Source organism: Corylus avellana, chromosome ca10 (genome assembly GCF_901000735.1).
Source record: "Corylus avellana chromosome ca10, CavTom2PMs-1.0".
Lineage (NCBI taxonomy): Eukaryota > Viridiplantae > Streptophyta > Magnoliopsida > Fagales > Betulaceae > Corylus > Corylus avellana.
This window is the reverse complement of record NC_081550.1, coordinates 6,083,557-6,096,354: the sequence shown is the minus strand read 5'-3', so window position 1 is coordinate 6,096,354 and position 12,798 is coordinate 6,083,557. Positions and strand designations below refer to the sequence as shown.

The following is a 12,798-nucleotide window of genomic DNA, read 5'->3' as shown; positions in this document are numbered from 1 at the left end:
TTGCCATCACTACAGATTCTAGGAATCTCTCTCCATTCCCTCCCCCTCTCTCTCTCTCTCTCTATATATATATATATATATTGGAGGTTTGTTGGGGGTCATTGCTTATAAGACATGCAAATGGCACCACATTTATTTATTTTTGAAAACATCTCGCTTCTCCTTTATTAAACAGAAAGCTGATCAGCCAATACATATGGTTAATACACGGGTGATAATCTTCCACCCACAAATGCTTTCACTATAAGGATAAACCTAGCTTTGCAATTCTATGCGCCACCTCGGGAAATATGCTCCACCTTCCAATCCGAAAATCCATCTAGACTCAGTTATGCATCATCCACTACTGATCCATACGATCCCCACCAGCTGCCCTTATTTCGCAAATGTTGGATGACTTCAAGCACATTCCTTCCAGTATTATTTTTTGCCACCCCATCTTAATGCCTAACTCCACTGCTTGCAGCATACCCAGTGCCTCCTCTGATGCAGGATCTCGTAAGCAAGGTGTGTTTGCACAGAAAGTGGCCATCACCCTCCCTTCGTGATTCTTTGCTACCAGCCCCATGTTGCTCCCCTTTTATCTTATGTAATGTGTTAAGTACTCGAAATTGGTTAGTATACTACGGTTTCGTTTAAGGTTACGGTTTCATTAAGTGTGGCTTTAAAAATTACGTTTTTGAAATCATTACATTTTTAAATTGTAAAAGCATTTGATAAAATATGTCAAAAAATACTTTTTTATCAAATATTTGTTATGCAAAATCGTGATTTTGGTTTAAATTCGAGCTTTTTCAAATAAGCACCCATAGTCTGCTTATAAAAATTACTTTTTTTTTTTTTCTTTCTTTTTTAGATTAAGTGTTTTTTAAGTCGTAATGTCAAACGCTTTATGTTTTGCGATATCTTTTAAAAACACAAATTATTCTTGTGAAATCTCAATCTCAAACGCAGGGTGTAGTCTAGCGGCATTTGGGTGACACTTAAAGGTTGAATCTCAATTTCAAATCTCGCCATGAAAAATTCTTGGGGTTATTGGCTTGGGTATCACTAGAGTCCTCTATGAAGCTCATGTTAATTTATAACTAGATCGGTCTTGACTTTTGAGAGAGCCTACAATTTTCACCCCCCTCGTGAGCGATTTTTTTATATTTTCAAATCGTAATTTTTTAAAAGCGAATTTTCAAATGATTCATTTTTATAAATTTAGTTGAAAATCGCACAATATCAAACAATAGATTAACCATTTTATCTTTGTGGGAAAAAGATAAGTGATTCAACCATAAGAATTGAAAAACTCTAGCTAAACCACACATTTTATTGTTACGACCAAGATTCTCTAGAATTTTTTTAGGTATTTTACTAAGTAAAGGTTCTCAAACCTCAACAAATGTTTTCAAATTAAATAGTGAAAGTTTCGTCACATCCAAGTTTATGGTTTCATTATTTACCGAATTTATACTTCCCTATATTAAATAATAAGTTATAAAATAAGATCAAAATCTAAACATCCGCCACAAAACATTGAGTCCACCACTTTTGACTTAATTGTAATATTAGAGACAACATCTCCGGCCTCCGGGAATACCGCAACCTAAGAAGTGCCACCATGCGCGGAGTGATTGAATGTAATGTACGTGAGCTTCCCCTTTTTTATTATTCTTTTATTTTTTTTATTTTTTTCTGCCCCATCATAGAATAGACCACAAACCACAGTCTCTTTTTTTTCTTTTTTCTTTTTTCATCTATAAACAATTTTATGGTATAAAAGTTTCGCTATCAACCCAATTTTTTTTTTTTACAGAAATTTCTTTCAAATCAGTCTGCAATAAATATTTGTCAACTCATTTAAAATAGTGTCATGTATTTATAAACATTTAAAAAGGATATGAAATTTAGTCTAAGTTAGTAAACTGCTATTAATGACGTTAAGAATTGAATATGCTTTTTAAATGTTTATAGACACATGTCACTTTAAATGGGTTGGGGATATTTCCTCCTGACTGGTTTGGAGGAAATTTCTGTCCCTTTTTTTTTCACTTATTTGATCGACAGTTTATCTAGGTAGTTATTCAACTTAATTAAACCCTAATTCCCAATAAATGCATGTATTAATATGATTGGTAAAATATTTATAAGAAATAATTGGTGTCAATAATTTGTCAATATTTTTTCATATTCTTTTATAAATTTAATAAATCAACAATTAAATTTGTGGAGTTCACCATGACTTATATGAGGTCCATATAAGTTCACAAATCTAATCGATATGATATGAGAGAAATATGGACAAAATATTGACACCAATCATTTCTCAATATTTATCGCCCGCCTATTTGGGATTGTCGTGGATAATAGAGCTTTTTTTCGTTTATAGAACTTTGCCAAAAACCTTTGCCACTAAAAAAAGGTTTTAAGCTGTTACACTTGTTTACTAACAAAACAAAAAAAAATACCCGTATCTTTGCCCCAATAATAACAAAACAAAAAACACGTTACACGTATTAATATTGACATTATGTAAACCGTCAAATATTAACTTCAAATTTTGACTATTAAATAAATACTATAATCTTATTCCTCATATATTTGTACTTGCTGTGAAAGAAGTACCCTTCTATTTTGAATTGCATGAAAAATAGGTAAAAACAGAGGGAAGTGACATGCTTAGCAGAAGTTATTGTTCTTTTTTTCTTTTTTTAATAAGGAAGATAATTTTTTATTTTATTTTTTAATATACATATAAACTCCAAGCACTTTTTTTTTTTTTTTTCTTATCCAAACCCTAGGATAGTGAAGAAATGACCTCAAATACATCTTTGAAAATGGTCTATAGTTAACTACCCATTTGAAGATTTAACGGTTAATTTGGGTTAGAGAAAGGCAATTGAATTAACCATTGTTAAAATCTGCATTTTTATCACTAAAAAAATCAAATTAAACAGAATTGTTTGTTGAGTAATGGTCCACCGTATTTTTATCTTATAGTTATCTTATAATGATACGACAGTTCTAATTAATCAATAAATCAACCGTTTTTTTCAATAATTTTGAAATAAAAACATGTTATATAACATTACTCTTGTTTGTTTGTAAACTTTTCTAATAGTCATTGTGTAATTTGTTAGCAATTAAAAAAGAAAAAAAGAAAAAAAAGGAGTTGCTATGGACCTTCTGGAGGAATGAATTGGAAAAAGTCCAAACATTTCCATTCTAGGATGTAGGTTTGGGCAACAACTTTTTACTGGAGAAGAATTACGAAACTCATGGCTTCTAAAATTAAAACTCTCGAAGAAAGCAATTGAATGCCAACAAGAACATCAGCCAAACATGGAATTCATTCTATTTAGAGTCACTCACGTTAATGGAATTGATGTAAACACGGGATTTGTCTCCTAATTTTTTGGGTATAAATACACAACTTGTAATCCAAGAATCAAATCTCAAAATCCATTTTCAATTTCTTGCTTTCTTTCTTTTCTTCTCTTCTCTCATCCTTTTGTCTCTCATTTTCACCGTGTTTACTCGTCTTTTTTTTATAATTTTTTTTAAAAAAATATCGTAATAACATATACATTATTAAATATATAAAATTTAATTCCATAATTCTCTTACCTGAAGGGGAAAAAAAAAAAAGAGAATTTTTTTTTTTTTTTTTTTTCCCTTCAGGCCCTCTTGACAGATGCACTTTATAATCAAGCAATTAGTGGTGGATTTCTGAAATTGGCAAACTCCAGATTCCATTCTGCTACGGCTTCTTAGTACTTACCCATACCCAGAAGATGCCACTTCATTCACATGCAACATGCTTGGTCCACTGATATAATTTCATGTTTATGAAATTACGATTATGCCCATCACATGCTTTTTATAGCTACTAGTAATGTAGCAAAAACTGTTGTTTATTTAAAAGGCTTCCAAATATTTTTAAGAGAAAAAAAAAAAAAAAAATGATGATGAGAAAAAGTCATTAAATTCCAAAAATCTTAACGAAGAAAGAAATAAAATATTGCCAAAGGGAAAATAGAATAGCACCAGAACTGACTATAAAAGCACCTCTCTTTCTCTGTCTCTCTCTGTGTGTCTGTCCATCCCATTGCTCATCTCTCTCTCTCTCTCTCCGACAATGCCCCAATACTGCTGTGTCTCCTCTTCATTTCATAGAAAGAAACAGTGAGTATTGGCGGGCAGAGCTTGTGAGAGAGGAGGCTCTCAGGGAGAAGAAAGTTGAGATTTTTTTTTCTGTACTTACTATTTCTGGGAAGATAGAGATTAGTACTACCTACTCTTGTTTGCATATCATTGTAAATCCACATTTTGGGGATTTATAAACCCAAATTAGAGAGATAGAGAGATAGAGAGAGAGAGAGATCTTGGGTTTTGAGAGTGAGAGATGGCTGAGATTTCACAGAAGATTCTGTTTCCGGGAACATTTCAGGGGGTGAGAGATGAGCTTGCAGGACAAATTGGGATGATGTGGGAGCTTGTCAAAGCGCCATTGATAGTGCCCATTCTGAGACTTGGGGTTTACGCTTGTTTGATCATGTCGCTGATGCTCTTCATTGAGAGGGTCTACATGGGGATTGTCATAATCCTCGTTAAGCTCTTCTGGAAGAAACCAGAAAAGCGTTACAAATTCGAGCCATTGCAAGAAGACCTTGAAATGGGCAGCTCCAATTTCCCTGTGGTACTCATCCAAATCCCAATGTTCAATGAAAGAGAGGTTGGTTTTGTGTATCTCTCTCTCTGTGGATTTGTTTTTTTGTGATCTTTAGCATTGCGGTTTTCGTTTTGGTAGTATTTATTTCTTTCTGGGTTTCTGAGAAAGTTCTAAGGTTGATGCTTTTTGTCTTGTCTTTCATGGTTGTTTGGTGCAGGTTTACAAGGTCTCCATTGGAGCGGCATGCGGTCTTTCATGGCCGTCGGATCGTCTCGTGATCCAAGTCCTCGATGATTCAACTGACCCTGCCGTCAAGGTTCTCCATTAATTGTCAAAGCCATCAAATCACTCTTTTTATTTATTTTTTATTTATTTCTAAGTTTGTTCGCATGAACCAATTCTACATTTGCTGATCTGGGTGTATTTAGCTTTTGGATTTTACTTCACTTCGCAGCATTTTCTCTGTATTCTGTAACAGATTTCAGTCTTCTTTACATACCCAAATTCCAAAAACCAACATCATTAACTTTTATATTTTTGTTCATAATATCAAATTCCTGATCTGGTTTCTCCTACAAGAAATTTGTTTCATTTTTGGAATTGCATGGTGATAATGCAGCAAATGGTTGAGACGGAATGCCAGAGATGGGCGAGCAAGGGCATCAACATAACGTACCAAATCAGAGAGAACAGGACGGGCTACAAGGCCGGCGCTCTAAAAGAAGGGCTCAAGCGAAGCTACGTCAAACACTGCGAATACGTGGCCATTTTTGACGCCGATTTCCGGCCTGAACCGGACTATCTCCGGCGAGCCATCCCCTTCTTGGTCCACAACCCCCAGATTGCCTTGGTTCAAGGGCGCTGGATATTTGGTAAGCTCCACAATTAACAAACATATAATCCCATTGCCCACTAATTACGCTCATTAATTTTCCCTATTATTATCCTTAATTGTTTGTTTTTCGAAACTGTCGGTGGTCTTTGCTTGCTTCCTTTTTTTATTGTTTTTGTCAAAAATAAAAAATAAAAAATTGGGATTTTCTCTCTCTTTCTCTCTCTCTCTCTTATCGTCGGCGGGACTTGTTGCAGACTGCATGGCGTGGTGGGGTCCCTTAAAGTGAACCCACCAATTGCGGGCATGGGTCCACGTAGCAGCCCTCCTCCTGATTTTGACATTTGGTTAAGTTTACGCCGAACATCACAAAACAATTGCAGACAAAAACTGTGATTAGTTGGGGAAATCTTATTACAATCTATTAATTTCCCCAATTTTTTAATGGAAATTAATTAGTGTCCAAATTTACGAACAGTCAATCTATACTTTCTACGACACAAATGTCTCCCCCATTAATTGTTTTTTTCGATTTCGTACTTCATTGAATTGGAAATGTTTTTTTTACCTTCTTGAAATCGAATTCGTAGTACTTGAAATGACGCAAGTGTCCTAGCCTTAGACTGAGAGTCACCGTCATTTTACCTCGGATTCACTGGCGTGGACGATGCCTGAAATCGGGGTAGGTTTGTCATTTTGTTGGAAACGAGGAACCATGGTAGCTTTCACTGCCTTGTGGGCTTAAATCATCGACCCGGACTGTACGGTATCAGACGGTCAACGCTTTTAGGTACGGTGAAAAAGTTGGAGGGGTAAATAGGTCATTTCCACTTGGCACGTGCCCTTATTAATTTTTTTTTTTTTTTTTGTTAAATAATTGAACGGAAAGTGGGCCGTCAAAGGAAAGATAGGAAGTGGACGGGAACAGAGGTCCAGCTGTGAATCTCAGTCTGGCTGCCGACACTTGGGACTCTTGGAGCTCTCTCCTCCCTCGTGCTCGTCGTGACGTGGCATATATTTTTATTTGAGTCACGTGAGGACAAATCGTAAATGTTTCTACACTTCTGCTTCATGTGAGGATTTCCCTTCTTTTTATCGCATTGTCTAGAATCGAATGGGACGTCTCCAGCTCATCAGTCACAGGGGATTCGTGAGGCTGGGGCCGTGCCTGATTGCTCCCCTTTGTTTAATTCAGCTTTGACCCTACTTAGCATCACACATTCATGTGGCTTTGGTCATGTACAACAAAACTTGTACCACAAGTAAATACGTTTTTCTCCATTTTATTTAATGTTTTAAGCACAAAAGTACAAGTACTTTGCTCTTTGCCTATGCTTCTTGATGATAAATTTGGGTTAAGATTTTGAATATGGACCATAATGCTATTTTATAACTCCATTATAATTGATGGCGTAGTAATAAAAATTAGTCATTAGAGCAACACTTGTAAAAAAAAGTGTAAAACAAATGGCTGATTTTTATTGCCTTGAATGACAATTGTATATGAGTTTACTATATAAAATTACTCAAATTAAAATTTTCAATTAAGAAGGTGGTTGGTTTTGGTTGAGTTGGTGATGGATTTTGGAATGGTTTTGCAGTGAATGCTGATGAGTGCTTGCTGACAAGGATGCAAGAGATGTCATTGGATTACCATTTCACAGTTGAGCAAGAAGTTGGTTCTTCAACACATGCCTTCTTTGGTTTCAATGGTAATTAATCTTGCTTGTTCAAAACCCATTCAATATGAATTAGCCTAGCTATACTTGTTCAATGCATACTAGCTACACCACATCAATATTATTCAATGCACTCGAGCTAGACTAAATCCATTCTGCCTTCAAAAGGGTAAAAATAATTGACAAAAAAAACCAAACCTTAGACATTGGCTGACATGAGACAGAACTGGTAAGTTTGACAACTGAAGGGAACTTAATTGGACACAACTACATATATTAATGGCATGTCAGGGTCATTGGAACTGGTGAGTAGTTTAGGTGAAGATAATTTCACCAGCTCTACAAGATTGTTAATATATTTAGTCCAATTTTCAGGGTATGCAGTGATGTTGTTATAAACAGTCGCCATCATCATCGTCATTGTTATGATTTAATATATGCATTATGACTCTCCCAAAATACTTTAGTTGAAAAGTTTTCACCATCATTGTTTCTTATAAATTAAGGTATTTAATTCAAATTTAAACCATTGATATGATTTGTCATTTTAAAAGGATGAGTCAAAGTCATGATGATCAGCAGGGGAAAAAATTAAATGTAGGGTCCAACCCATCAGTCACAATGATTGTTCCCACACATTGTTAACTTGCCCAAGCAATGAAAGTTAATTTTGACTGCAAATCCATGAGTACATAAGGATTTTAAAAAGAAATAAATATAGAAAACGCAATTATTAGCAATATCAATTTTTCAAAGTGATTGCTTATGAAGTGTCTTCTTGCTTTATTGTTAATGTTACATGGTAAAGTACTACAAAATCAATTTCTAGCATTCAAATTACATTAGAAGAATCTCAAGCGATGAAACTTATACCCAAGGCATTTGCTAGGCCAAAAAACCTGTGTTTTTGAAGCTATATGCAAATCATTAGACATAGAAAAGAACTTTTTATGTACTTCTAGTTTTCAGAGAATTATTTCTGATTAGTTCTATTATTACCATCACCACAACCTTTCAAATATGTGCAAATCTTTGCTTCGTATAGAAGTAATGAATTATTTTTTATGTACGAATTAATAAGGTACTGCTGGTGTATGGAGAATTGCTGCTATCAATGAAGCAGGCGGTTGGAAGGACCGAACAACAGTGGAGGATATGGATCTTGCTGTCCGCGCTAGTCTTAGGGGCTGGAAATTTTTGTACCTTGGTGACCTCCAGGTATCGAGTGTGGCAAAGTTGAAGTAGTTGTTCCATTAGTCTGTCCTTAGCTAAGTCACAAATAGGAACCCTGGGTTTAATGTATCTCACTTATAACTTACATGTATGTGGATTATGGCATTTTCTAAATCACTGATTATGTATATGATAGGTGAAAAGTGAACTTCCTAGTACTTTTAATGCCTTCCGTTTCCAGCAGCACCGGTGGTCTTGTGGTCCTTCTAATCTGTTCAGGAAAATGGTGATGGAAATCATTAGAAATAAGGTTGGTTTATTATTAAGATATGCTGTAGAGTTGTACGAGACTAGTGAATTTATGAACTTTAGTTGGCAATCAACTTATTCCCTGAATTATCGGAGCTTCTAAGTTCTAATGTTATTTTGTTTGTAAATATTGCTGCAGAAAGTAACACTGTGGAAGAAAGTATATGTCATTTACAGTTTCTTCGTCGTTCGGAAGATTGTAGCCCATTGGGTCACCTTCATGTTTTACTGTGTTGTACTTCCCCTGACCATCTTGGTTCCTGAAGTTTATGTTCCTATCTGGGGAGCTGTCTATATTCCCTCCGTCATCACCATTCTTAATTCAGTGGGAACTCCAAGGTCTGCTATAGTTTATAAATTTCCTTTACTCTTCCATTTTCTTGGATATTTATTTGCCTTGCCTGGGCAAGAATTCCATTTGCTTAGGTAGTCTCAAACTTGCAGGTCAATTCACTTACTTTTCTACTGGATTCTTTTTGAGAATGTGATGTCTTTGCACCGGACCAAGGCAACATTCATTGGTCTGCTAGAAGCTGGGAGAGCCAATGAGTGGGTTGTCACTGAAAAACTTGGAGATTCTGCTCTCAAAAGCAAATCAGGAGACGCTTCCAAGAACAAGACAAATACCAAAGCGCCTTCTAAACGACCACGATCTAAATTTGCAGATAGGTAAATTTTTGCTTATACTCTTAACTCTATCTGCATAGACTACCATCAGCATGATAATTGTTGTGTATAAAATTTAGGAGTATCCAATTATTAATAAGTTGGAGGTCTTGGTAAACTAGTAGTACTTCTCCCCTTTCCATCTAGTTGCTTTGAGACACATGAACACTGGCAGAGAGAAATAATAATATTTTCTACAAGTCCTAGAAAAATAATTGGTTGTGTTTGGTTTTCTTTATTACAGTGGTTGAGAATCCTTGCATAAGTAGATTAGCAAGGAGCAAGTAAGTTAGAGATTCCATTTTGGTAGGAACCTTTTTTTATTTTTTTGCTTCAGTTGTAAATGGACAATGGTCCTGCTCTACCTAAACTTTGGGTAAGTCTACTGCAAGCACATGGCAATGGAGGAGTTGAGAGACTCACATGCCTTTACAGTGGACTGAGAATTTTAAAACAATCTTTAAGGTTGAGAAAATACTAGTTGTCAGTGGCATGAGGACAAAACCAAGAGGGCATTTCTGTTATTTTCTGCAATTGTTAGATTCCAATTTTTGACTTTGTTATGCAACTGTGAGTGTGTGAAGGTGAAGGATGTATGCATATATATTGCCTAACGTGCAATTTTTTTTTGTTGCTTCTTCTTGGTTAAAATGTGAACAGGATCCATACATTGGAACTGGGATTTGGAGTTTTCCTATTCATCTGTGGATGCTATGACTTTGTCCACGGGAAGAACAACTACTTTATATACCTCTTCCTCCAAACCTTAAGCTTCCTCATCGCAGGATTCGGCTACGTCGGCACCATCATCCCCAGCTCTTAGTGGCAGTATGCCTAAGTTATATTCATTAGATTGGCATATTATCTTAGTGTTTTTAATGCCATTTTCGTATCTTTCTCAACTGCAACGAATTATATATAGGGGGGAGGGGGGCGGGTTCCATGAGCAACATTGTTTGCAATTTGTAATATTTCAACATATTCAAGGTGAGGTCATTGGTCATGTTGGGCAAAAAAAGTTCTTGCCATGCTTTCGTCGGAATTTGTCACGCCATTGCTCGAGTAATCTCGGAAAATAACAGAAAGAAAGTGTTCATGTTATTGGGAAAATACATCATACGACAGAACCAAGTACAAGGAAGAAAGCTGAAACAGCCTATCGTTTAGACAGCAAGGAGATGATGTTATTTAATTTGTTTGAATAGATTGTAATTGTGAGATTTTTGTTCTTCCCTTTTGGGTTTCCTATTCGTTAGTTTTCCTTAGTTTTGGTGAATAATTTGATCAATCAAAAAGGATGAACTTGTAATCAAAGTATTTGTAATTGTGAAGCCTTTCATGTGCTGCTTTTGTTCTACATGTTTCAAAATTCATAGATAAGGAGTACAGAATCTACTGCTTTTGCAACAGTTTTCCTTTGCCACTGATTGATCATCACATATCTCAAAAAGTTTTAAGCAGATAGAAAACGATGAGTTTAATCATTTAATTTACATTCTTCACTCGATTACATCGACCCTTCAAATTTTAAGCATAAGCTCTCATGAGTGGATTTCAAGTGGATTTATGTGTTAATTAATTTTAACAGATAAATCCACTTGATAAAATATCCAAAAGGTAGCAGATCTGGGAATTGGGGAACAGTTTGATGTATCTTTCCATGCTTTGTCCCAATCATATATGGCTGTGATGGCATCAATTACGTCTCATGATTCCATGTTACCTTTTCCCTTCTTTGTTGTTACCATTTTGTCACGTTAACTGTAACATGGATTACTTGAGGTTTATGCATTGCTTCTACTACAAGTGTCATTATCTTTCCTAACCTTTTTCTTTACTTCAACCTATGAGTGAGAGAGAGAGAGAGAGAGAGAGAGAGTTGGGTAGAATTATAATGTCTAATGGAGGCACTGTATTAATATATTAACTATAGCTAATAAAATAGATGGCACGTTAAAGTTTCTATAGACCATTGGGAAGGGCAAAGACATTTTTAATCTAAATTTCGAAAGATACCAATTATTGGCCTCAGATAAATATACAACTATATAATGCTTGCCATAGATTATGGAAACTTCCAAAGCAAGTTGTTCTGATTGCCCTCTCACAAAAAGATAATGACAGAAACAGTGGGCTCAGTGAGGAAAGCAACTGCCAAGTATTATCATCCCTAGGCACAATATGGGTCCAATAAAATTTAATAAGTAATTTAATTATTACATGGAACGTCACATCAATTTTCATTAGTAAAAATCTTGTAATTAAAGTTGTAATGTTCCTAACAATACTGTATCAACCTTTTACATCGTTAAATTAAAATATTCAACCTACCATTAGAATAAAACAATATATATATATAGAGAGAGAGTTTGCAATCGGACAGACTCGAACATGAATTGAAATCTCTAAACGAGTCATGATCGTTAAAGATCTTATATGAAACTCACATGTTTAAATAGGTGATTAGACAACCGACAAATTTAGTTGGTCAGTTGGGTCTTTCATAGCTAATTATTATGAATTGATATCCCTCAAAATATATATATTGTTCAATTAGCTTTTATGAATACATAAGATTTGGCAACCACCATGAAAGTAATGGGTGTTTGACATAATTCACATGGTAGATCCTCTTCCAACCAAACCAACAGGAAAAATAAATACTGCAAGCTTCGTTTGGTTGCATCAACGGGTCGTTTCAATTAAGATGGCAAAAAAGAATCTATTGAGTGGGATCCTTCCTTTTTTTTTTCTTTTTTTTTTTGTCCTTCTTTTGTAATTTATTATATATATTCCCCTTTGTTCAGATTAAAACAAAAAAAAAATCATATATTTCCGCTTGGGACAAGTTTTAAATTCATTTTGTAGATATACTTTTCAATCTAACTCTAATAAATTCAATTAGAATAATAATATTAAGTTCGTTCTCACACGACTGTCATACAACAAAAATTTATAAAAAAAAAATAATAATAAAGATTAATTTTCACCAACACGTCATACATCTATGGAGGAAAATTGAAGAATTGCACATGCAGAAATCTTGTATAATCAAATGAGCTCGTGATAGTCTTGTGGCTGCAGAGTGTGTAGGGTAAGGGATGAGCTGTACGTACGTCGTTTTCAACTCCCATTCCATTTTTGGTGTTTAACATTAACATGCATGTGAAATTGAATTTTAATTGTCGCGTTATGAAAAAGCTTCGATAAAAACAGATCCGATCCGAATAATTTCAGTTATTTTTGCTGTCGTTTAAGGCTACCTGGATTTTTTTCCAATGTCTTGGTCCCCCATCATGATTTACGACCGACAGTAACAGCAACGTTCGACAACGCCTCACTCAAACGTGGCAAGATCTTACACCCAATCCGGCAAATCTAGCTGATTTCTACACGCGCGCGCGCAGGCAGAGGCACGTGCCGCCAGCCCACACAGAGGAATTGTGGGATCCTTTCACATGGCCGCCGTATATTATTGT

The 12,798-nt window shown here is 35.2% G+C and overlaps 1 protein-coding gene across 1 annotated transcript; it reads left to right on the top strand.

Moving 5' to 3' along the window:
• The first annotated feature begins 4,069 nt into the window (after positions 1-4,069).
• On the top strand, positions 4,070-10,669 carry LOC132163457 (glucomannan 4-beta-mannosyltransferase 2). The gene is made up of 9 exons (XM_059573755.1): positions 4,070-4,723; positions 4,878-4,976; positions 5,280-5,532; positions 7,094-7,204; positions 8,253-8,389; positions 8,541-8,654; positions 8,793-8,992; positions 9,098-9,322; positions 9,980-10,669. The coding sequence occupies exons 1-9, from the start codon at positions 4,394-4,396 to the stop codon at positions 10,140-10,142; spliced, it is 1,632 nt and encodes a 543-aa protein (XP_059429738.1). The 5' UTR covers positions 4,070-4,393; the 3' UTR covers positions 10,143-10,669.
• Positions 10,670-12,798: the final 2,129 nt, after the last annotated feature.

Coding starts and splice junctions, on each gene's coding strand:
- LOC132163457 (XM_059573755.1), top strand. CDS start 4,394: ATGGCTGAGATTTCACAGAAGATTCTGTTTCCGGGAACATTTCAGGGG. Junction 4,724..4,877: donor CAATGTTCAATGAAAGAGAG/GTTGGTTTTGTG, acceptor TGTTTGGTGCAG/GTTTACAAGGTCTCCATTGG. Junction 5,533..7,093: donor TCAAGGGCGCTGGATATTTG/GTAAGCTCCACA, acceptor ATGGTTTTGCAG/TGAATGCTGATGAGTGCTTG.